Source organism: Dermacentor variabilis, chromosome 1, assembly GCF_050947875.1.
Source record: "Dermacentor variabilis isolate Ectoservices chromosome 1, ASM5094787v1, whole genome shotgun sequence".
NCBI lineage: Eukaryota > Metazoa > Arthropoda > Arachnida > Ixodida > Ixodidae > Dermacentor > Dermacentor variabilis.
Genome location: NC_134568.1, coordinates 156,654,857 through 156,681,192, shown reverse-complemented (window position 1 = coordinate 156,681,192; position 26,336 = coordinate 156,654,857). Strand labels below are relative to the sequence as shown.

General features: G+C 46.5%; 2 protein-coding genes across 4 annotated transcripts in view; one reads left to right on the top strand and one right to left on the bottom strand.

Annotated features, from left to right (window-relative positions):
- The window catches only part of Pfdn6 (prefoldin 6), a 29,712-nt gene extending 7,702 nt beyond the window's left edge, over nucleotides 1-22,010 (bottom strand). Inside the window, exons 1-3 of the mRNA XM_075698163.1 lie at nucleotides 21,891-22,010; nucleotides 19,204-19,274; nucleotides 13,880-14,004 (exon numbers count right to left, since the gene is read on the bottom strand). Of these exons, the coding sequence (XP_075554278.1) occupies nucleotides 13,880-14,004; nucleotides 19,204-19,274; nucleotides 21,891-21,951 (257 nt within the window). The 5' untranslated portion in view covers nucleotides 21,952-22,010. The remainder of the gene's footprint in view (nucleotides 1-13,879; nucleotides 14,005-19,203; nucleotides 19,275-21,890) is intronic.
- Nucleotides 22,011-22,213: 203 nt separating this feature from the next.
- Nucleotides 22,214-26,336, top strand: part of LOC142587263 (N(G),N(G)-dimethylarginine dimethylaminohydrolase 1) — a 95,338-nt gene continuing 91,215 nt past the window's right edge. For all 3 annotated transcript variants that reach the window (XR_012829426.1, XM_075698144.1, XM_075698140.1), the window contains exon 1: nucleotides 22,214-22,486. Coding sequence is in view for 2 of the 3 variants with exons in the window: in XM_075698144.1 (XP_075554259.1) it covers nucleotides 22,214-22,486 (273 nt within the window). In the remaining variant the exon portion in view is untranslated. The remainder of the gene's footprint in view (nucleotides 22,487-26,336) is intronic.

Here is a 26,336-nt window from a genome sequence, read left to right as displayed (position 1 = left end):
TTTTGGATCAGCTTGGTAAAGCTCAACATGACAAATAGAGGCAAACCAAAAAGCACGTGTTCTGTGGAGGCCCGAAAGGAGGAGTGCAGGTCATCCACCTGACAAAGGGTTTTTCGGAAACCACTATGAAGTTACACATTGCGTGTGCCAGCTAAATGTGGCCAAGAAAAAAAACTCAGGGCTTTACGCGAACAGCGGCCACTTATGTCAATAGGGTTTTGGCAACGCTTGCCAAGAGTTATTTTATTTTTTATTTTATTTTCGGATGTGCATGAGCAACTAATCTTTAAGTTGAATTCGCTATCATTTATTAATTTACTTACTTCATAAGTGCAAATACAAAGTTGTGGAGGACGTTGTGAAATAACCCATAGCAGGCATAACCAATTTCAGCAACCTAGATCCTGTGCAATCCATTTTCCCAAAAGAAATGAAGAAAGCCTGCGTAATATTTAAGAAGAAAATCTACATGACAACGCGCCTCCAGGTCAGTGATATCATAAGTCTCACACATAAACATCGTCATCTAGTATTCATTGTGTATGTGATGCACGTGCAATTCTGATTGTGTGGTGTGGTAGTGCAGAAACTAGAATATCCGGAGTACAAATGTGAGTGACGATTAGGTTTCTACTGGATATTTCTGATCAAGAAGTTTCACAAAAGCATGCGGACCGTTTGTCGGCGTGCCGCACTAAGACCCCATTAACCAGATGTGGTACACATGCAGAATCTACTTGAATGTTACACTCTCATGGTTAGGAGAGTTTGGGCGTGAGCTAGTAGGTACGGATAATTCTTTAAACAGCGCCGAAAAACAGCACTGGTCCTGTGCTCTTCCTTGTATGTGTATTTTTGGCGCTGTTTAAAATGAATGAACTCTCATGGTGTTCGCCATTCACTGACGCAGATTTACCAATAGGGCTCACTCGTACACACTGAAACTGCTGAGCTACATGCTGAACAGACTGTACAACTTGTACATTCAGCTGAGAGTGTGGCTTTCTTTCCTGTCTGCCCGCCCCAAAAGAGCACCAGATCAAATCATCTTTAGCTGGTCTGCATAGTATGCAAACGCATCAGACTTATATAAAACATTTTTAATGCAATGTATAGCACAAAAATCCGAGGGCACCTAAGTACTTTTTACAAGTTGTGAATGCAAAAGCATTAATGTCCAATCGAACGCCGCTGAGCGGTCCTTCGAACTATGAACTCCTCGTGGGCAAGCGAGCACATTGAGATGCTTGGCATGCTTTGGTTTGGCCTTACCAAAGCGCAGTTAGAATGCAGGTGAGAGCTCGCGCAGAAAAGGCAGAGGCTCTATACCATTTGTAGACCTCGAGAGGCCTAGACAATAGGCCTATTTTTTTACCTACACTCCATGCAGGCTCGTGTTGGCGAGTGTAGTGCCGGGCAGAGACTGTAACGTCGTGTGCTGCACTTGGCTGCTGGGCTGTAGCCGATCAGAGCAGACTGCGCGTCATTTTCTGCATCAGCAGACGCATAAGCGCGCGACTCTGCACTTCGTCTGACCTTAAGCTTACTGGCTGCATATATGCCCTAGCTTAAAGCTAAATGCCAAAGCACATGTTTCTTTTCATCCACAAATCTAGAGAAACTGTAGCTAAATACATCACGAATGCACAGTGCATGAAGACGACTACTGAACGCACTGATTTTATACACTCATGATGTGCGCCACCTCATCCCCATTGGCTGCGCTGTCACGTGCCCAAGGAACCGCACACTAGGCTGCACCTTTAGTCTGCCAGATGACTGTGACGTGACCTGCGCAATGATGCACGCACTAGGCTAGGGTGGCCCCACTCTAGCTACCCTAACTAGGCACACCTTTAGTCAACCAAAACCGTGCAGTCGCCATGGCGTTGGGGAAGAGTGTTTGTCTCGCACCCCGGGGCCCAGGTTCAATTCTCAACCAGACTGAAATGTGACAAATTTTCTTTTCAAAGCCATTAATTTACTTTGTTTACAGGAAGCTCCCTGAGAAACAATATATCAATTCAAGCATTTTTTTTTACTTGTTTTTACTCTTTGCACCATCGGCCAGTTTTGGCACCACCTTTCGGTCGCGCAGACTACGACAGATTTTTGCGCAATGGGCATATAATGCTTTCGCATTAAAACGACTTCATTATCCCATGGGAAAGTTACAATGTGGAACCAAACACACCCACACTAAAAAGATGCCAATGCTGAAATGGATTGCTTAGGCTTACATTCCAGGGCTAAATGCTAACTAACAAACAGCTAAGTGGTTGCCACTGAACACGTACATCTCGCAAAATTTAGAGACTTTATTCAAAATTAGCATTTTGACGCAGGCTGGCGAAGCTTGATGGCATGGCGCAAGATGGTGCAATTGGCACAGCACTTCCATTCCTGCACCATTAATGTCAAGATATGCAGCAAATGCACCAGCCTTTATTGTACTTTACTAACCACCTAATCTGCAATTAAACTTTTTGTTTAGACCTTTCATACAGCACAGAGCAATAAATACCATCGCAGTTACTGCATTGTTATATGCCAGCTCTATATGTGTACAGACATGCTGCCACTGCGGTGATTCCTTTTGCCGGCAGTGATGTACCAATGCACGCATGCCTGTTCAGCACTTTTGACGAGGACAGGATATTCGTGCTGCCGCACCCAAATGAACATGACGGGATTCACTGACTGCCAGTTTTCAGACGAGTCTGTATAAAATGGCTTACAAATGTAAGAATGGTATGTGATGGTTGAAGCATTTCTGGTGTTGACAAAATGCTCAATTGGGGGTGTGGGTACTCTGAAGATGACATCAAAATTTTCACTGCTATGAAAGACAACTTCCAGGAGTGAAACTGATGGACATCTGTAGAAATATACCATTTATTCACAAGTAAATCAACATAATTTTTTTTTTGTGTGTGTGTGTGTGCTGAAAAGTCTGCCGAAGATAAGGGGCTGTTTTATGCATTACAAGACACTCAGTGTCTCTTGGTGTTGCAGACAAATTTGCTTATGAGGGCAGGATGCCATGCTGAAAGAAATTTACTTTTATTGTTGATGTTATGGACAAGAACGGCACCGAGAGCGGCGCTGCTGCGCCGGCGTTGAGAGCGCCGCATGCGAAGCAAAATTCTAATAGCGGGTGGTACCCCTCTCCCATCTCTCGTTCGCACCGCCTTGATTGCCTCCTGCACTGCGCGTGTTTGGGCACGTTTCGTGCCGCGCGCGGTGTGTGCCTACGTGTGTGCGCGTGGACATTTCATTCGAAGGGCGATTTACAGTCTGTTTCACATTTAGGGAAACTCGGAGCGCATTGCATCGCGATGCGGCGAGCGCTTGAGTCAGGCGGCGGCAGCAGCTCGCGCAGCTGCTCGAGGGGCGGGATCCTGAACGGCGTCGTCTGCTACGGCGGCGCGCGCTGGCCGCATTGTCGGGAAGCGTTCTATTGTCAGTTGCAGGGCGCCAATCTCATGGTTACTGCGTGAAATGAGCCGGTATTCTTTACTAAGCGTTGTGCGACGCCCACTGATACGCCTCGAAGGTAAGTTCATCGCTGAAAGGTGCAGGGCAGTCATAGACGACGTACTGATTCCATACATTCTTGACGGCCTGTTTCTGGAAGGCGACTGTATATTCTAACGCGATAGGTCGCCGGTCCACACTGCTCCTGTTGTGCAAGAACTGCCGGAAGAGCGCGCAGTCACTCTCTTGGAGTGGCCGCCTCAATCCCCGCGCGCCAACATCATTTAAAATGTCTGGGGCTCGTTGAAAGTATCACTGGCGCAACATCCCCTCTATCAGTCGCCCGCGAGGATAAGCTTCGATCCACCATTGTCAGCGACTGAGACGTGTAGCGAATGAAGACATCCCTGATGAAGTCATTCTACACTTCACTGCCTTCCAGGATGAGCGCTGTCACCGCTGCCGCTGGGGACATGACGAGATACTAACTGAAGTTCCGAGCATGACGTGTCCGATTCACCGCCAGCGGGCAGGGTCTGCCTGGTGTAGTGAATGATTGTCGAGAAAAATCACTTCCGGCTCATTGTCTTAACCTAAAACATTTCTTTAATCGTATCCGTTTGTTTCATCGTGTTCGACCCCCATAGTTATCATTGTTGACTGCTTTGTTTTGCTTTCGAGTCAAACAAAGACTGAGCACGTTCCGCGCACATCTTGGTGCGTCTTGTCACTGCTTATTACGGTAGCACACACAGTGAAGAAATATACGTGCACACGCTCAGTACCCCGGCCTTTCGAAAGAACAAACGAAGCATGCTGTCAAAAGAAGTTTGTGGAACTCCATTATCGCCAATGCCTTCATTGCCTCGGAATTTGGCTTCGCACAACGTTTAGTAAAAAATATAAGCTCAGCTCCCGCAGTACCGATGAAATCGGTGCACTGCCCCTGACAGTAGCACCCTTCCCGACAATGCGGTCAGCGCGCGCCGCCGTAGCAGACGACGCAGATCACGACTCCGCCCCTCGAGCGTCTGCGCCTGCTCGAGCTGCTGCCACCGCACGACTCCATTGCTTGCCGCATCGCGATGCAATACGTTCCGAGTTTTCCCCTAAGTGTGAAACAGACTGTACACGCTTCTATTTGCCTTTAAGAAGATCGATACGATTGACGATTATTTTTATGGCTGCAAAAGGGCAGCGTCTGTTTAACCGTGTAAGTGACGCTGAGCAGGTAATTGTAAACGACATCGTATGTGCCGCTGGAAAAATCGTCAGCACATACGATGCGGCACATACGAGCTAAAGTCATTTTTGCAGTGTCTCACAATGTTTGCTACAAATCCGTGTTGTCTCTGATGGCGACAACGGACTTCCATCGACACTGAGCGGAAATAAAAAAATATATCGCTGCATAGCACAAGTACGACATGCGCACACAACTTTAACTAGTACGTCCCCTACAATATGGAATAGAGGCAGCAATGTAGACAGCTTGGCCATTTTTTAACAGTGCCCAAGAGACGGAAGTTGAAAGTATTAGTAATCATTCCTGCTTCAGCAATGCTGTCGCGACCAAGACGCGGGCGTGTATCGTCCAGTAAGTCGATCGAGCGATGCAGTGGTGAAGCGGGAATGAACTCCGGTCATGTTCAATGCATCGTGCATGTATTCAATTTCTCGGCAAGCGTGAACTTCGGCCACTGCTAGCGCGTACAACAGAAGTGGTTTCCATTTTTTGGCAGCACACACACAAACGAAACACGAGAAAGAAGACAAGACAAGCGCTCGTCGAACAACTCAAAGTTTTTATATGAATAAAAGAATTATGTACCGAGTAATTTTTAAATTCATGTGGGTTACATATAAAAACCGTCATACACTCAGGAGTGATTAATGAACGCGCTCGCTTCGTTTGCCAGTTGTTTACTTCACTCGGCGCACCGCAGTAATCCATGTCTGTCGTCTGCTTTTTTCGTACCATTTTCTTGTGAATCGGCAGAATTTCACTGGTGGCATCAACCCTTTCGTGTTTACATTGCTGTCGTGACAGTAAACAACGCAATAATAATTTCCGGTCATCCTAAGAGGCGCCGTCGCAAACAAGAGACGTTTCGCGCGCAGCGTGAACTGAACGCGGGCACGACCGCTAAGGGAAGCGGCGGCGGAAACCTACACCCGTTGGAGATGAAATCGTTCCGCCAGGGGAGAAACGAGCGCTGGCGTCTAGGATGAAACTTGGCGTGCGGTCGTCCATAGAAATGAGTATATTTTATTGCCTCGAACATTTGCACATATTGGTGGATTTGCTACTGCACTGATAGGTTGTCACAAAGCAAAGATTATTTCCAATCAATAAAATCTAAGCATGTTTGTGTTTCGTTAACTGTACCATTTTTATAGCACTGTATACTTAGTCAAAAGATTATTTTCACGCCTGTGGCACCATACTTCTATCTAGGTACCTTGTTTGATGAGTGGTGACCAGCATCTGACATTAGAAAATGGCATGTTTTAAATGCTTACAGTTTTCACCAGCATACATCACGTAACTGCATGTGGATGTACGTTGTTACGTTTCGCCTACGACGCGCGGTAAAGCCGGCGCGGATGCAACGGACGCCGGGGCTTCGTTCAAAGCGGCAGACATTTTGGCCCGTTCGGCGCCGCCACTACGCCTCCCTGCCAAGCGCGTCCAGGCATGTTCCAATGCCACGTGTCTTCATGTGCGTGTGTGTGTGTATGTGCATGTTGGTGCCCACGCTTGTCGAAGCGCGGCAGCCGGGGAGAGGAGCTCCCCCATCTGTGAAGCGAGGGGGTCTGACCGGCGCCGACACGACGTATGCGCCACCTTCTCTTCCCATTGTGCCTGACCGGCGCCGACACGACGTCTACGCCACCTTCTCATCCCATTGTGCCCGAGCGGCACAGTCACGTGCTCGTCTATAGAGGGGTTCCTTCTTGCCCTCAACTGCGAGAGTATAAAAGCAGCTGCCCCCGGACGCCAAGGAGGGCTCCGATTTCTTCTGTTGAGTAACGTGCACTCCCGTCTCTCTACTTCGGTCGACCTGACCGCCCACTCTTTGCGATGTTAGAATAAACAAGTTGTTTTGTTGTTACCAGTCGACTCATGCTTTGCCGGGACCTTCGGATGCTTCCAGTTGTACCCCAGGCTGCCAGGCCAACGCTACCCTTGGGGCTTGCGACCCAGGTGCAACAACGGGCGTCAGCGCAGAGTTCCCAACAACTCGTGCCAGCGGTGCGATTTCAACAACTGTCTGCCAGCGGTGAGATCGCGACAACGGAGGCCAGCAGCGAAGATATGCGGTTGACTGTATGCTGAGCAGCACAACGACCATCCGGGAGCAGTGCAACGAGCCCTGTGTGATGACTGGTTGCCTGCAGAGGAACGACTGCGCTCAATTCTTGGCTGCGAGGTTTGGTGAGTGCGGGACTTTCTTCTTCTGAGTTTTGCCAGGCTTTTGTTAGTGTCAGAAACAGAGCTGGTAATTGTGGTTGTCGTTGCTGCCGGGTTAGTTTGCGGCAAGACAATAGTAGGCAGTAGAGAAAGCAGCATTCAGAGCAGCCATGGATTTGAAGTCGTTGCGCAAACCGAAATTGCTGGAGCTTGCAAGAGAGTTGGGTCTGGATGTCTCAGACAAACTCAGAAAACCAGAACTGCTAAAGGCTATTCTTGAGTTAGAGGCTGAGGATGACGAGCTGTCGGAATGCCTTGAGACTATTGAGGAGAGGTCAAAAAGACAGGAGCGCGAACTTAAAGAGCAAAAAGAGAAACAGGAGCGCGAACTTAAAGAACAAAAAGAGCGAGAGCAACAAGAGAAAAAAGAAGAGCGCGACCGTCAACACGCTTTGGAAATGAAGCGTCTTGAGGTAGAGATGGAACGCGCTCGTAATGGAAGTCAGGCACACGGTGCAGGAGAACGAGTATTGTTCAAAATGACTGACCTGATGCGGCCGTTTAAGCTTGGAGAGGACATTGGTTTGTTCCTGGTTAACTTTGAGCGAACGTGCAAGAAGCAGGGGTTCTCTCGGGAAACGTGGCCACAGCGCTTGCTCACTTTGTTACCCGGCGAGGCGGCCGACGTAGTCGCTCTCTTGAATAGAGAGGAGGCAGAGGATTTCGACAAAGTGAAATCGAGTCTGCTAAAGAAGTACAGGCTGTCAGCGGAGGCGTTCCGTCGGAAGTTTCGGGAAAATGAGAAAGGCAAAAGTGAGTCATATAAAGAGTTTGCGTACAGGCTTATGTCAAACATGCAGGAGTGGCTCAAAGAAGAGAAAGCGTTTGGTGACCACGATAAAGTTCTGCAGTGCTTCGGGCTGGAACAGTTTTATAGTCGGTTACCTGAGAACGTGCGGTACTGGGTCTTGGATAGGCCAGACGTTTGTACGGTGGCTAAAGCCGCTGAGCTAGCCGAGGAGTTTGTGACGCGTCGGGCTCGCGGAGCTAAGGACGGTCAAAAGGGTGAGTTTGGCTCGAAGTTTGAGAGGCCGAAGTTCACACCCATGAGAGCAAAGGGGAACACACGTAGTGCGGATGCGAGTGAAAGCAGTGCGACCGAACCTAAGGAGACGGCGGCAGCCGAAGCCGAACGCAGAAAGCGGTTCGAGACGAGGCAAGCGCGCGTTTGTTATACGTGCCGGAAGCCGGGTCACTTTTCGGCGCAGTGTCCGGAAACAAAACCAAAAGTTGTGTTTTTGTCAATATGCAGCACTGACAAGAACATGAAGCTTCTCGAGCCTTACATGCGAGACCTCCTCGTGAACGGGAAAGAGTGCCGAGTGCTTCGCGATTCCGCAGCTACAATGGATGTAGTTCACCCCTCTTACGTAGAACCCCATATGTTCACGGGCGAGTGCGCATGGATCAAGCAAGCCGTGGAAGCTCATAGCGTGTGTCTGCCGGTAGCAAAAGTGCTTATTGAAGGACCTTTCGGAGCGCTTGAGACGGAGGCGGCAGTGTCATCTATGCTGCCCCCCCAGTACCCGTACCTATTTTCGAACAGGTCCGATCACCTCCTGCGCGAGAAGGGGCTTTTGTTTGGTGAGGCTAGCGTTCAGGCCTTAACCAGATCGAAGGTTCGGGAGCTCGCTGCAAAGGCGGTAGTTGCGGGGCCGACGTTGTCCAACAATGAAAAAGGGTCAGAGGCGCAGCAAGCTGATATTCAGAGCACGCCTGAACTGAATAAAATTGAGTCTGTAACGTTAACGGCACCAGATACTGGAGAGGAAATTCCCGATGCGGGAAAGTTAGAAGAGCTATCTGCAGATTTGCTCATCGCGCCTACGTCAGACGGACTTAATAGGTTGCTAAAAGTCAGCCGGTCGGCTTTGATAGCCGAGCAAAAGAAGGGTGGCAGCCTAGAAAACATACGCTGCATTGTCAAGGAAGGCATCGCCAAGAAAAATGCTCGCTTTGTGGAAAGAGGTGGGGTCCTGTACCGGAAGTATCTAGACCGCAGGGGAGTGGAGTTCGATCAGCTGATCGTTCCTCAATGCTATCGTCAGGATCTGTTGCGCTTGTCGCATGGGGGTTCGTGGTCCGGACACCTAGGAGTTAAGAAAGCTAAGGACCGTCTCTTGCAAGAGTACTATTGGCCAGGGTGTTTTCGGGACGCAGACCATTTCGTGAGGACATGTGACACCTGTCAGCGGGTGGGCAAACCAGGGGACAAATCAAGGGCGCCGTTGAGATTGGTACCTATCATTACGGAGCCTTTTAGACGGCTCGTTATTGATACAGTGGGACCTCTGCCGGTAACAGCCACGGGGTACAGACACATTTTGACTGTGATCTGCCCAGCGACAAAGTTCCCTGAAGCAGTGCCGCTTAAAGAACTCAGCTCAGTTGAGATAGTCAATGCACTACTGTCCATATTTGCGCGAGTTAGTTTTCCTGCGGAAATCCAATCAGATCAGGGCACAGTGTTTACTAGCGCTTTGACGACAACTTTTCTCGAAAGGTGTGGGGTAAAGCTGTTACACAGCTCAGTGTACCACCCACAGTCGAATTCCGTTGAGAAGCTCCACTCCGTCATGAAGCGCGTGTTGAGAGCATTGTGTTTTGAACATCAAACTGACTGGGAGCAGTGTCTGCCTGGGGTGATGTTTGCATTACGGACCGCGCCGCATGCGGCTACGGGGTTTTCGCCAGCTGAGCTGGTGTACGGTCGCTCGCTGCGATCTCCGCTTCGCATGCTTCGAGAATCGTGGGAAGGCAGGGGCGACGACCCAGTCGTGGTGGAGTACGTGCTTAAGCTCCTCGAACGCTTAAGAAGGGCACAGGAGTTGTCAGGTGAGGCAATGGCGAAGGCCCAGCAGAGGGCCAAGGTTTATTATGATCGGACCGCCAGGGCCCGTCGTTTTGAGGTGGGCGATGAGGTCATGATATTGCGCACATCGCTAAACAACAAACTAGACGTGCAGTGGGAGGGCCCAGCACGGATTGTTCAAAAACTGTCAGACGTCAACTACGTGGTGAGTCTGCCAGGAAAGCGGAAAGCACAGCAAGTTTACCACTGTAATCTGCTCAAACCTTATAGACAAAGGGAAGCAGTAGTGTGCATGATGGTAAACGTTCCCGAAGAGCTTCCGGTCGAGCTTCCGGGACTAAGCTCAGTGACGAACAGGAAAGACACCGATCAGGTCATTAGTGACTTAGTCAGTGGAGCATCGCTGTCGCCTGAGCAGAAAACCGAACTACACCAGCTCTTACAAGAGTTTCAAGGTCTGTTCTCTGAGAGGCCTGGTAGGACTTCTGTACTTACTCATGATATAGAACTTACCTCCCCAGAGCCAGTACGATCCAAGGCGTATCGGGTGTCACCCCGCCAGAGCGATATTATGGAGGCTGAGGTAAAGAAAATGCTACAGCTCGGTGTTATTGAGGCAGGTGAGAGTGATTATACCTCCCCTTTGATTTTAGTTGAGGTACCGGGCAAGGAATCTCGTCCTTGCGTCGACTACCGCAGGCTTAATTCCATCACTAAGGATCAAATTTATCCGATCCCTAACATCGAGGAGCGCCTTGAGAAAGTTAGTAGCGCTCAGTTTATTTCCACCCTAGATATTGTCAGGGGTTATTGGCAGGTTCCACTTACAGAAGAGGCTAGTAGGTATGCGGCGTTCATTTCACCAATGGGAACATTCCGTCCTAAAGTGTTGAGTTTTGGCTTGAAGAACGCGCCATACTGCTTTTCAAGCCTCATGGATAAAGTGTTGCGGGGACAGCAAGAATTCGCTTTACCGTATCTAGACGACGTAGCGATATTCTCCGCATCCTGGTCTGAGCATATGGCACACTTGCGGGCAGTGCTAACCCGCCTGCACGAAGCGGGCTTGACAGTCAAGGCTCCTAAGTGCCAGTTAGCACAGGCCGAGGTTGTCTACCTTGGTCACGTGATTGGTCGGGGTCGTCGCCGCCCCTCTGAAATAAAGGTGGCCGCTGTGCGAGACTTCCCGCAACCGCGCACGAAGACCGATATTCGGTCGTTCTTAGGTGTCGCCGGCTACTATCCGAGGTACATCCCCAGGTACTCTGATATCGCGGCTCCCCTGACGGATGCTCTAAGAAAAACAGAGCCCCAAACAGTCGTATGGGACGAGACAAAGGAAAGAGCTTTTAGCGCCCTAAAGAGTGCCCTAACAAGCCAGCCGGTGCTACGATCGCCAGACTATACAAAAGGGTTCGTTGTTCAGTGCGATGCTAGTGAGCGAGGCATGGGCGTTGTACTGTGCCAACGGGAAAATGGAGAAGTAGAACACCCCGTCCTGTATGCTAGTCGTAAGCTGACCAGTCGTGAGCAGGCGTATAGCGCCACCGAGAAAGAGTGTGCGTGTCTCGTGTGGGCCGTTCAGAAATTGTCATGCTATCTAGCCGGCTCGAGGTTTATCATTGAGACGGATCACTGCCCTCTCCAATGGCTGCAGACCATCTCTCCCAAAAATGGCTGCCTCCTGCGCTGGAGCCTCGCTTTGCAACAATATTCCTTTGAGGTGCGTTACAAAAAAGGGGAGTCTCAACGGTAACGCCGATGGCTTAAGTCGAAGCCCCTAACGTAGGAATCAGCCTCAAAATTGTTTGTTACTGATGTTTTTCTTCCTGAGGCAGGATTTTTAACATATTGCTTTTGTGTAGTGTTTCAAAGTGATGATGTTCTTTCTAGTGCAATTTTCCAATTTGTGGACGCGTTCTGAGTGCTGCTAGACTACTGTAAGGAACTAGGCAGTGGACCGGCGCCGACACGACGTCTACGCCACCTTCTCATCCCATTGTGCCCGAGCGGCACAGTCACGTGCTCGTCTATAGAGGGGTTCCTTCTTGCCCTCAACTGCGAGAGTATAAAAGCAGCTGCCCCCGGACGCCAAGGAGGGCTCCGATTTCTTCTGTTGAGTAACGTGCACTCCCGTCTCTCTACTTCGGTCGACCTGACCGCCCACTCTTTGCGATGTTAGAATAAACAAGTTGTTTTGTTGTTACCAGTCGACTCATGCTTTGCCGGGACCTTCGGATGCTTCCAGTTGTACCCCAGGCCGCCAGGCCAACGCTACCCTTGGGGCTTGCGACCCAGGTGCAACAACGGGCGTCAGCGCCGAGTTCCCAACAACTCGTGCCAGCGGTGCGATTTCAACAACGTGGGACGTGGACATTATGTGTGCAAAACATCCTTTACAATGCAGTATTTGGGTGTGCCCTATGAATTCATGTGGCATGCTCCACTACCCAACCTGCACTACCTAACCCCTTACCAGCACTCACACCAACCATTGCAATGGTCGTGTACACACTGCACATAGTTATGTTGCTCAAAACTGTGTAGCCTGAATTGTGGCAAGTATTTCTTAACAGATAAAATCTACAACTAATGAAATGAGTGACTTTTATATGGTAACAAAAGAGTTAAATTAGGTGTACCACATACATAACTAAAAAATTATTTTCCCCCCAAATTATACTAACTTTTCTATTAACATTTTACCCTCCTGCTGTTCATGTTCTGAGCTACAAAGAAAAAGTGGTGGCCCCAATTAATGGCTCCACCACCAATGCATTCTACGGTAATTTCTTGAGGCTAAGGCTTCAGAAATGTGTCTTAATTTCTGCATACTGTTGTTGAAAACAAATGTTTTTAACAGGACTCCATGTTTCTGTTTGCACTTGATGCATTATGCAATACAGTGAACTCTCACTTGAGTGAACTTCAAGGGACCGAAATAATTAGTTCACTTAACTGAAAGTTCACTAAACTGAATATTCACTAGACTAACATAAGACATGGCATACAGCGTCAAAAGTTTTAAGTGCAATTCATGGAGCAAAAGACATGGCATCCATAGTGTTAGAAATGTGTGAAATGGAATTTGTATCTCAACAAGTACAATGTTCATAACAGTTAAAATGCTGCCTTTCTCACTTAGAAAAAAATCTGTAATCTTCTTCTGCACTTATACTTTTAAAGCACAGGAAGTAACAAAACTATCCAAAGAGTCAATGTTTTTGTACACTTTTTCGGGCACAGCTTGCTGTTGAGACACAAAGTCTCTCAACTTTCTAATGTACCCTACAACCTCAGCTAGAGTTATAGGGCTTGAAACTGGCTCGGCGATGTTACTTTGTTCATGGCTTCCGAGATTACATGCTTGCCTCGTTGCCGTTCGTTTTCTGCGCCGCCGCTTTGCCCCAGCGGCGCTGTAGTGCCAGCGACGTTACATTGCCGATTGTAAAAATAACGTAAAAATAAGCCTTGGTCCTCTGAGCGAGTTCGTTAAACTGAAATATTGACTCTTCCGAAATTCGTTTAAGTGAAACATTTTTGCATAGAATCTATAAAGAAACTGCCGGGGATTTTTAAAAAGTTCGTTATTCTGAAATATTCGATAAACCGACGTTCGTACAACTGAGAGTTTACTGTATTGGGTGAGCCAGTGTTCATGGAAGAATCCCACTGTTCAGGGCACGTGCACGAAGGAATGCAAAAATGTCACCGTGCCAAAAACTTCGGCTTTTGTCTCTCTCAACTATCTTAAGTGCATGCAACAATGCTGCAATTTTAAATAAGCGTGCCAGGATTACCTCCTTTCAGTACAACTCTTTTCACTGATTATTTCCTTGCCCTATCTGTTAAGATTTAATAGCAGTTCACCTGTACCTTATGGCTATACCGTGAAGACACTACAGTGAGTAGTGGCTAGCCTGCATGCATGTGGAACACTGTTACCATAAAACAAATGTACAGCCTACCACAAAAAAAGTGAAAGTTAGTTTGCTGTTGTTGGCAATGAGCAACTGGCCTTCACGTTCTTGTGATAGGGGGTACATAGCAGAGTTCATAGTTCGTGTACCTAGTTCATGTCCAAGTAGTAAAGGAAGAAAAATTGTTGCACTAACAGTTCTGTGCTGATGTAATCCAGTCTTTTTTCCACATTTTGTTTGGCGTCTTCAAGCCCCTGCTTTATCAGTACAGGGCCAATTAACTTGTACACCCCTGCATCAGCTTCTAGAAGAGCCAGCTCCTGCATAGAAAAAAATGAAATGTTGAAGAATGTATCAATTCTGCACTTCCTCGTACTTAATGAACATAATTATCTCAAGCTCTACGAGTAAATATACATTAAAAAAGTAGCATTACCCAAATGCACTACAGCGCTGGATGAACTGCTCTTATCATTCATGCACACATCACTATCAGATTGTTGCTCAAGCAGTGCTCTTTCCATAAAATTTTTTGGAGAGCCTTAACATAATTAAAACCAAAGCTTCTACATTACTGCTACTGGATTAGCTACTGCACAATGTATGATCCCTTTCTGTTGCTATCAGCACTTGCTGAAAGTACCTGTGGTGCCACATGGCAGACAACAAAAAGGAGTCATGGGTAACATTGCCTCCGAGATCACACATGCACTACAAGTCCAGAAGTAGATGTTGCTGGGCTAGTCGGTTCATATTGCTGAGTAGACCATAAATATTATCGCTTTGGCGCAAATGCGGACGGAAGGGAACAAAGCGAGCGCCAACTTTCGACTGTTTATTCTCTATTGTATAACATGCAATATACAGGGTGTTTCAGCGAACACTTTCAAAATTTTTGAAAGGTTGCCTGTGGCAGATAGCTCGATTCTAGTTTATAAGCCGGTCTACTTGAAATGAGGACACTACTTGCACAAAAAAATGAAATGCAAAATCGACCAATTAACAAGAATTCACTAATTAACTTTTTAGCTTATGACCCATACTGCAATTTACAAATTCTAGCAGCGGACTTCGCAAGGTGGATCCACTTGGAATAAATTTTCAGGACGACACCAATTTCGAGATATAAATACCTGAACTTTGCGGAGAAATGCATTGGCGTTCAAGGGTCAGGCAAACAAGGTGTGGCTCTCATGTGTCTGGACCCTTAAGAAAACAGAAATATGCATTCACATATGCCTAGTATATTTTCCTTGCTTTTCTATTGGAAAAGAAGCGTCACATCTGCATCGTTGCTTAGATAATGCAGAGACATTAACAGTATATTGGTGGCTGAAGTATCTTTCTTTCATTTATTGTACGCATTGTACTTGTCATGTTTGGCCTTTTGTGGCAGTTTCGGCGAGTTGGTATGTCATGGGAAATTTACTACTCGTTTTCCGAACTTAAAATGAATCAGGTGCTATTTAACAAGTATTTAACCCTTTAAGGGTCAATGACGTAAATATACAGTGCTCCAAACAAGTCCAAAATGGTCAATGCCGTATATTTACGGCGCCGTCTGTACATTTAAAAAACGCACCAATTTCCAATTTTTTTTCTTTCCTGGCATGTGTTGCCACTATGTGGGAATACAGGGATTTTTTTTTTTTTTTTTTTTTGCACCTGCCTCTCTCGGTTTTCGTTGCATGGTTTGTTTTAGAGCTAATTTGCTCCGGCGCGTCTTATACTACCACTCGCGCAGTGGCGAGTGGGCAAGTGGGCGGCGGTTTGGGTTTTCTTCCACAGGCGGTTTCGGCTTCTTGCGCTCGCAAAATTGATGGCTATCTCTTTACTAATCGCTCAAAGGGCGGCCGCCTGTTTCTCGCTCGTTTAGCGCTCACAGGGGCGAGCATAGGAAGGATGCTGCCGTGCATGTGTTTCCTTTTTTAGAGGGGGAGATTCGCGTTGGCAATAAGATGAAGATTAGCGGAAGTATGTCACAAATTCTGCCTTTTTGAAGGGGCACACAACCACATAGTTTTCTTTGGTGTACCCACCTACGCAGTTCGATTAGGATATGGATTCAGATATTAGTGTAAGAGCAGGAACATTTGACACATGTGAAATATTCTCGTGTGCCTTGAGCTATTCTGGTGTGCTTAAGCATTGAACTATAACAATGCATCAAATTTTTATTATAAGTTTATTTCCTTTTTTTATTATTGTTACTCATGAATAAAAAGTAAACATATAACAACGCAAAATATTTTTTTTGCACTTTATGGTCACCCCAGAAAAATTACAGCAAATTTTTTTTCGAAATAGGTCCCTCAGAAAAATTGGAATCTGCAATAGAAAGAATCGACCCTGGGCGGTCGCATATAGCGAAAAAAAATCGACCCTGACAGGGTTTAAAAAAAAGGATTTATAGAAAACATTACAAACTTGGGGCGAGATGACGATTGAGGCACAAAAGATACAAGAATGCTTCATTTATCGTTTTAGGTCTTGGTTTAAATAGCATATGATTTATATTTTGCTAGTTCTGTGTTTTCACAAATTAATTTTTGAGAATGTGATAGCCTTTTTTCTCGTTCCGTTTCACGTTTACCTTTTCTTTTTTTTTTTTTCAAGCCTGCACTCGCAACAGTTCGCATAGCATAGCGTCAGCGATGCTCGCTGCAATCTTTCGTTGCTGGATCACAGTTCAGAATAAGTTCACACGGCACAAATGGTGCATCTTAAGCTCGCAATAATATTTCCGGCATGACAGACCACCACAAACAGTTTGGGGATTCACTCTGACGAGGCGCAGACGCACATGAATGACATGATTCGGCCCCATTCAAAGTGTAGGCAGCCCTCTTCTCCATTGGCGGGGTCACCGGCTGTCGGGCTCGTGACGTCTATCTAGAGTGCACGCTCATTGGTGGAGGCTCGTCTGCATCCGCCTTGGAGGAGGAAACACCCCTTCTTTCTAAAGTTGTACCCGACTCTAGACAGCACAGGGCCTATTTACTCCGATCCATGACATCGCACTACCTGGCCTGAAATTTCCATTGACAAGGCTGGCGCGATGAAAGCGGTGAAGTCAAAATCACTGTTGCCTACTCGGGAGCATCCCCATTAGATTCTGTGGCAGTCGGGCCAGGTAACACAACGTCATGGATTGCAGTGAAAAGGCCTTGTGCTATCTAGGTGGTGTTGGATTAGCTGCACCAGTAGTGACACCGTTGTTCACCGTCACAGCCGAGCACGCGCGCAGCAGTTTCTCTCCGGCTCTGAAATGGGTAGGCCACGCATCATACGTACTCCTGAGGAGCAGGCAGCTTTCAACGCAGCGAGCAGAACCAAAAACGAGCTCGTCTACACCGTGCCGATGCTGCAGCCTGGGCACAAGAACGGGCTCGTGCAGCCAAGTGGAACCAGCAACTCTGTATCGAGAATGCGGCAGCCTACCAAGCCGTCGTTTAATGAACGGTCGGGATTAGCCCAGTGATAAACACCGGGGCCGCACGTTTCAGCTTCCCTGGTTAACCATCTGTATGGAGTGCTTGGGTGGTGATTTCTTCCATGTCGCCATGCGACGTGGTAGCCCAGTGGCAGCCGCATTTTGATGGGGGTGACGTGTGAAAATGCCCGCATATACTTAAATTTAAGTACACGTTAAAGAACCCCAGGCGGCCAAAATTAATCCAGAGCCCTCCACTATGGCGTGCCTCATAATCATCGTTGATTTTTTAGTTCTAGATGGTGTTTCAGTGTTCTGAAATAACCCTACAAATATCATCCTGGGGTAGTAAATGTTGTGAAACTATTGTTGCACTTTCTAACCCCGCATACAAGAACTTTGACATGCGATTTAATATTCTTTCATCAGCAAAAAAAAAAAAAAAATACAGGCATTAACACCTGTATTTCCACTTGCATCATCAGATGCCAGCAACAAAGGTAGAGTTGCTGACAGTAAAATTTTTCTGTAGATGCAGCACCCACTGACAAGCGCTGCTACATAGTTTCCCAGTGTACAATCCGTGTCGAGACTCATTGTCACATGTTTTTCTTTAACTTCCAGTGAATGTGCCTCCAACCAGTTAGTTGGCCATATGCCAAGTGCCACACCACTATGCTGCTTGTCTGGCAGCAATATAGTATTCAGCTGAAGTAGTTGGTTAGCATTTGTTTTCAGTGCACATACAATAGAACACAGAGAGGATGAGGAGGCACAGAAGAGCACCGTCGTGACTGTGTCCCAAAAATTAGAGCCTGAAATTGCAGCTGAGACTTGCGAACAGTGCAATTGAGCAAAGCTTTATGAAACAATGTGTTCTGCTGTTCACACTAAATGCTTCCTTTGCTTTAACAAGTGAGAAGCGCCGTTATCAGTTTGAGTCACGTAACATTTCTTTGTTTTTCCTTTTTTTCTCCCCTACACTCATCATGGTGGTGTAAAAAATTATGGGGTTTTACGTGCCAAAACCACTTTCTCATTATGAGGCACGCCGTGGTGGAGGACTGCGGACATTTCGACCACCTGGGCTTCTTTAACGTGCACTTAAATCGAAGTACACGGGTGTTTTCGCATTTCACCCACATGAAAATGCAGCCGCCATGGCCAGGATTCGATCCCGCGACCTCGTGCTCGGCAGCTCAACACCATAGCCACTGAGCAACCACAGCGGGTTATTGTGGCGTAGTGGCTTTGGCATTGCGCTGCCAAGCCAGAGAGTGTTGGATCAAATTCTGGTGGCAGGGACTGCATTCCGATGGGGGTGAAATAAAAACACCTGCCTACTGTGCAGTGGGTGCGTGTTAAAGAACCCCAGGTGGCCAAAGTTAACCTGGAGTCTCCCACTACAGCATGCTTTATAATCATATCGTAGCTTTTAATGTAATACCCTAGAATTAATTTTTTTTCCACCTCGATTTACCTTGGATTTGCATGCTTTTCCTGGCATGAGCCTATTTGTGTCAATTAAGTAGCTAACAGTACACGTTTGTATGCATTGCCTTGTCCTGGACAGTTCACTTTGCAGTCCAGAGGTCCACCATGAATGACACGTGCCTGTTATGCAGAGTAACCCTGGCTCTCACGTCAATGTGCTTCATGGCAGGAACCCATAGCAACCCAACATTCTCCGAGTTGCTCTAACTCCTACATTTGATTTTCAATCTTGTAAGAATTTACTACTAAAGGAAGACAAGCAGGCTTATAATTTGGCATGGAATGCTTCACATCTTGTGCTGTTGTGGTTGGCTGTGACTTTCTTTCATTTCTAAAGTTGTACTGTGAGGCAGCATTCATGCAATTTCAGTAAGAAATCACACTACAGCAGCGTAAAAAGATGCCATAGCTTGGCACAATATCCTCACCACCTGCAAATGAGCCAGTAGACAGCAACACAATGTATAACGTAAAGCAAATGAGTGGAATGCTGTTGTTTCACATGCACCCACTTGCACACAAATAATAAATTACAATAAAAAGAAAGCCCTGCAGAAAATTCACCATTCAGAGAAATAAGCAATAACATTACCTCTTTGACAACAGTGTTCTCATTCAACTGGGAGTCCAGCTTTTGCCGCAAGCTGTATGTCTTCTGGAAATCTGCAGGTAATAGATTACTATTAAATGTGAAAATTTTCGTCCCTCAGAACATACACAGAACTGATGATATCTCGTGGAGCATAAAGAATATTACCCTGGCTAAATTATATTTCTTTGTGCACATTAACTACTAGCACCTCCACTAAAATGCAACACAGCCAAGATGGCAGATAGCCCATCTTTACAATCATCATTTTCTTCCCCACAATTACCAACCTTGTCTCTGCCACATTGCTCACAGTCCTGTGACAATATTTAGAGCATAAACAATGTCACAAATCATAACAAACCATCTCTAACATGAAGGATGGCTTTCTCTTCATTTGCAATATCAGCTACCAGTTCTATCAAGATTTTTCAAGACTGCTTAAATTTAAAAAAAAAGTGTCGTACTTCACAAAAATACTTTACAACTTATTTAGTGTAAATGACAGGCTACATATCATGCAAATTCTAATGGAGTGCCACGAATTGGGAGAGAAGATTGGCAGTACTCGCTTTGAGAATATCATGCAACAATACCAAAACTATCTTGCTGCCTTTTCTGTCCATTGATGAAATGTGGCCATTTAAGAAAAGCTACACCAGTAAGCATTCCTTTTGCTCAGCTCGGTGACATCTCAATCTCAATGATGACATAAATGGAGTGCCACTCGGACCACTGATGAAACACGAAAAGGAAGAACATTGGAATATAATAGTTGCATTATACCAGCCCGTTTCATTGCTGCTACAGGTAGCAACGAACAAATACTTGCTTAATTATGGCCATAATTTCATGCAGTGATGTCAGAATATTTACTAACTTCCCCAAAAGAAGACATTACGCTACCTTTTAAATTTATTAAACAACATTTAGGTAATGTTTTCCATAATTTAGGAAGACTATTTGAAACAACCTGCAAAATTTTGTGGGACATTAAACAGATGCATCGGCCATTGCATCTGCACTGTGATATGCATAATTTCTACATACAAATTCCCCCCCCCCCCCAAAAAGAACCAACCCAATCAGTACACTACAGAGAATGAACTGTGTTTTTGAGTGATGTACTAGCCCACCTAACCTTTGCTTAGTCTATAGGCTGTTGCTGGATGGTATAATCAACACATACCATGTTTTTAGTCATTGTTATGACATCGAACGTGACATTCTTCAGACTTTTAAACTGGCTTGACTGCAGATATTTTTAGAGACAAAGATTCATAGACCACGGTGGTATGTGACACAGGCTTACAGAGCAACAGGGGCATGCTACAATTTATGAAATTCACTGGCCTCGGTAACCAATTGCAGGTGTGATGGGTAGCCCCAAGTGTTGGCACTGCTGGTACTTCCCACTTTGGGATTCCCCCTTCAACTCTTAACCCCCTTCTCTTACATGGGGTAGCAAACTGGACAAAACTGTTGCACACGGTGCGGCTCAAAGCAAACAAACTTATAAACCTAAATAAGCTATGCCTACTCTTGTGAGGTGCCGTCCCAATGCCTTATACCAGCAAGAAAATGGAGCTGTTTTTGATGTAATATGCAGGATTATTCAGCAGAACTACTGCTGGCAGTCTTTTCTGCTGCTAAACTCCATGGCAGGTGTAGCTGCTTACATGATTTTTAGCAGACCAGTCCACTTTCTTTTCACATCTGTGAGTCACTAGGCAACAATACGACAGAAAAAAAAAAAACATTCATTCTCTACAATATATGCCCAAAGCATGGGGAAAAGTCCTTCACAAAATCAGTAACACAGATAACTGTTCCCAAGCAGGAAGCACAAGTCAAGACATCTGTTGAGAATAGTGAACCTGTGAGCAAGCTTTCAACGTCCCAAAAAGAACAAAAATGCAGCCTATTATACTTAGAGGCTACTTTCCACACACCTCTACGTCCGGCGCAGCGAGTAATACCAACGAATGGCACAACGACTTCACCAAAGCACTCAAAGTGCATCTAATATGATTTCACTTTTCACGACGAAACCACGCAAGACATGCGACTACGTACATTCTTTTACCAGTAAATTGGATTCAGCGTGCGCAGTTCCAGACAGGAAAGCACTTCTCACAACGCAAGGTAACAAAATCGCCAAGTTAAAAGCATAACTACAGCCCACGTGACCGGCAATTAAATATCACAAGTGCGTGGGTGGTTGGGGCGCGTGCTCTGTGAAATCTAATGAACCAGAAAAGCCGTCCGCAAGTATGCAGCCTTTGGAGGCAGGGCATTGCACTACTTCCCAGGCAGCACGATCAACACAATTCAAACCTGCCTATCTTAAGGAGCTATTTTTGTTAGCTCTTGATTACCACGCCCCGACAAGAGGGAGAATAACTGCAACTGTCGTCGGGTCCTAAGGCATGAGAATATGATCGAGAACAATCATGTTATGCTTGAGTCGATAAAGTTTATTTCGGAATCGCATTTAAAAAGTTATGCCTTCTGCAATTTTTAGGCACGTTTTGCTTTCAGTGCAACGCTGAGGCAGGCGTGTGCGGGGCTAGACAGCGGTAAACGAGCAACACACTACAGAAGGCCGAATTTAGTCAACAAGGAAATGAATGAAGGCTGCAGTATTTGGTCAGGTTACCAGCTAAAGTAAGGGTTCTAAAGGCGCTTACCTTTCTGAACAGCCTTGTATTTTTCGACTTCTTGCACTAAAGCTTTGTGAAGCGCTTCCATTTTGACTCTCTCTATGACTGATGCTGATAGCGATGGCCTTTCTCTCTTTTCTGCCTCAAGTCAACTAGCGGTCTATATTCTGTTTTACGCATTATTGTTTACGTCTTGCATCATATTTGTAAATAAGTCCTTGTTTAGCCTATTGTACAACTTATAGTCTTGCTTATGACTTGCATCCTTTTATAGAAAATACACCAATCTTTCTTAACTAGTTTGCGCCCCACTAGACGAGTTTTGTTTTGCCAACACAAGCACTTTCAAAATGGCGTTCGGGCGGTATACGCATGCGGTCGTCTGTCGAGTTCCCAACAGCATCAAAGAATGTTCGTCGGGTCTTATAGGCGACATAAACGTTGAATTGGCGAGAAAAGAACACGAAGAATTTTGTAAAACTCTTCGTAGCCTTGATCTTGATGTCATCGAACTGCAGGCCGACGAGTCAACACCGGACTGCGCATTCGTTGATGACACGGCGATCATTTGCAACGGTGCTGCCTTAATCTGCAGGCCAGCCAACGGAGAGCGCCAGAAGGAAGTAAGAAAGCCGGATTATTGTATATGCATGCAGCAGTTGTTAAATATGAGGCGTGCCGATTACCGTAGTGCTTCAATGTTGTCGCCGCGTCACTTGGCTCCTGCTGTATGTCACCGAATGCATGCGCTAATGCTGTTTAGATTGTAGTCACTCGCGTATAATTAGCTTCATTATGATGTTTTTCTTGACTATTTAGTGCAAACTGCGGTAAAATTGACAACAGTGATACGCGATGCTGTTATTCTAGATAATGACAGAGCTTATGATGTATCCAGGTGACACACCCATTCATACATCTCGAAAGTCGCGTGCATCTACATTCCCATCGTGTTTACTTGGGTGTGGCGAATCACGCTTGCACGACTCCCTGTTTTCCATATATGCTGACGCTATAGGTCGTGATGTTATCGCGGCAGCTGTACTGTCACGGCTGTTGCGTACTTGCATGCTATTTGAAGACTTCGACGCTACGCCGGTGGCTGTTACACGCTCGCGCTAGTGTTATTTTGTAGGTTGGAATGCCACTTTATCTCTCCTGGCGTGGGATGCTATCGTGGCTGTTATCGCTGAATGTCTGTCAGCGACCTGACGGTGCTTCATACAGGTGTCAGAGAAAGCAGAACAGTTATCTTTCTTCATTATTTGTTTTGTCCAGTAGAGAACTAGAAACAGTGCCCTGATGTATATCTCGCTGAAAAATGAAGTTAAATCAGACTACCAGCCAGTAAAACGTCGTAGATGAATGCAGATTACTCGCTGGATTGTTGACTGCTTAGACAAAACCTGAAAGTCAAGCTTGTGTGCACTGTGTTTAACTCTGTGCAACAGCTATTTTGATGCCGTATGCCGTAATAGCCTGAAGTATTGCGCGACACACACACGCACACACACACACACACACACACACACACACACACACACACACACACACACACACACACACACACACACACACACACACACACACACACACACACACACACACACACACACACACACACACACACACACACATTGAGCATTGTAAGGGCACTGAGCGAAAATTGGCATGTTGTCACAAGCAGAAATTAGAGGTGCATTGCTCGCATTCACAAAACAATTCGTGCGCTCGAATGACTCATTTACGAAAAAAAAAAAAACTCTGCCACGCCTGCAGCACTAGTGTGTTGCAGGTGCCGGCCTATTGCAATAGATTTTTACGAAGGAAAAGTCGTGTGAATTCGGCTTGATAATCACTACGCTTTGTAAGAACAGGCGCCTGTGTTTATTAGTGAATAAAATATCAGTGAATGTGGCCGACTGATCCCAAGTAACTTGCGGATAGAAGCCTTTGTTCATTCATCCCTTGGACTGGAAGCTAAACCTTCTGGCACAAATACGTTTGTACGTTAGAGCGGTTCGCAAGAACATGCGCCAACCAGTCGTGGTAGCGGACACATCAGCCAACACTGCTGCGACGAGAAAATCTTACGAACGGAGAGCTTTATGAACTTGGCTCCTATAGGCCCGTGTTCACAGAACTCCTAGAAAAGGCGCTATTGAGTTGCGACAGCGATTATTGTATGACAACGAGAGAAACCTTTGTGAACGCGGCCATTCCTTCGCAAAAATGTCTTACCTATGCTTGTTCATCACTCATCAGCGGGCTACCTGTCATCTCGTTATCGCCTCGCACGCTATCTATTGGCCGGCATATGAGCGCTAGCGATTTGCAAAGCGCATTTGCGCAAGTTTTCTGAATCTGCCTCCTTATTCATAAAACTTCTTTGACGTAAGAAAGCTTCCTCATTGACCGGCATTCGGGCACCCGCGATCGGCGTGATAGCAAGAGGATCGCCGCAGGGATGGCCAATCGCGTACCGCGTTTACGTGAGATAACTTTCGTGAATATCTGGTTTGGGCCGGAAATGTTCTTATGTGCTGAAATTGTTCGTAAGAGCAGATACCAGCGAATCGTGATGTCAGACATATTATTAGCGAGGATGGCGGACCAGTGGCAAACACTTTAAAGCTTTTGCCAATTCGGCACCTGCGACCAGATGTACCAGTCAGATGTGAGCCGCCACAGCGATTGGCTGATGCTGGAGTTAACGTAGACGGAGCGCTGCTCTGTAACCACCAAAGTGGCTCGGTACGTAGTTTGGGTGTGGTTTCAGCACATTCATCGTATCATTTCTAGACCAAAATGCGACGATTTTATTCCGATACCGTGAATAGCACCATGACACCAGTAAAGTTGTGGTGTCGCTATTGACATAGCAGGCAAAAAAGAAAGAAAACGAACATTCTTTATTAAACGCATTGGATTCTGTGATCGGTGCTGCTACGGCACGATACGTTTCCCGAGCTCAGCACTGCAAGAACAAGAGGATACCTACACTGTTTTCCGTGTCCTTGTTTGAATCCGATTTGCGAGAAACATAGGCGGCGGGATTACCAGCGTTATTTTACTACTGGCCAGCTGCGTGCTTGGCTGCAAAAAAGCTCGGAAGAGATTAGCACTTGCAAGTTGTGGTTTCAGTTAGATGCTGCACTTGCTGGCACTCTTCAGTATTACCGAATTCCCGTATTGCAGTTTGTCAAACGTAACGGTTATTTCCAAGTTGCGAAGTTAATTGCTCCGATGGTGCAGAATGTGTCGAACTGAATACAGAATGCATGGACTCAATGTCGCAGTACCTCGTTACTTCAAGGCTACAGTACTAATTAAGTAGGGACTTGCGTTTTTGTTTTAACCTTAGCGCTTACTCAAAAACCTTAGCGCTTTCACTCAAATACCGCAACAAGATTGCATTTTCCTTTGGTACGTTTAATATTGTTTGCATCCTAAATTTTCGTTGCCATCAGGCAACTTTAAGCTAGGCCACGTCTCTGCATCAGATCACTTCTCCAAAGGCGAGATGTGATGCGACGTAACTTTTCTTTCTTTCTTTCTTTCTTTCCGATAAACCAGGCAAGCAAATATGCCATATGACATATTGAACGATACGAGCCAAAAAAATAAGGAAATGCTACCTTGGGGCTAAATTTGTGCGAAAACGAAGTGAAACGTCTTTTAAAGTTGTTAAAAAAAACGCAGGACTACTGTATACTGCGCTCCACTTCGAAGTGTCTGAAAAGATGCCCTTAGCTGCAAGCTTCACCACCTTGCAGAAATTGGCTACGCCGCCGGGCCGATTGCCTCGCCGCATGCGGTCGAGAGCGAAAGGCAGTGTCGCACAGCCCTTTGGCCCCGCCAAAAAGACGGCTCGTCCCTGCTGATAGTCGTGCGGGGGGTCCCCGTTCGGCGAGCCGCGGGGAGAGCGCCCGCGGTATGGCGTCCGCCGTGCGGCCTTGCGCGCTCATCAGGGCTCGTTGTGCCCGTCGACAACGCGGCAGCTTGTCGATAAACGGGCTGTGGCCCTGGATATGGGAGGAGGCTGCGTTCGGCGGAAACATCACCAGTCACGTTCAAGAGTCCAAGTGCTCGTAGGGCTGCGCGGTAGCGCAAGAAGCGGATACTTGGCGCCGACTACATGGAAGTAGCCTATAGGGGAGTGCCCCAGTTGTTCGGGTCTAGCGTTTAGCGTCGCTTTCGTCTTTTGAGTTGTCAGCAGCACCTGTGCCTGAGTGGGGTACGCATACGCGCCCTCGTAATCCAGTTCAACCACGCGAGTGTCTTCGACGTTCTGTTTAACACGAGGCGGTAGCGTCGAATGCCAGCTGCTGCAGCGGCCGTGCTCTGTGTAATGCAGATGCTACGGTGGAATGCAAAAAAAAAAAAAAAAGCCTTTGAATTCGCGGGTTCCGTGGGCAATAGAGAAATCGCGTAAAGAAGCAGTTTTGGTCACTGATCAAGTCAAGGTGAAGA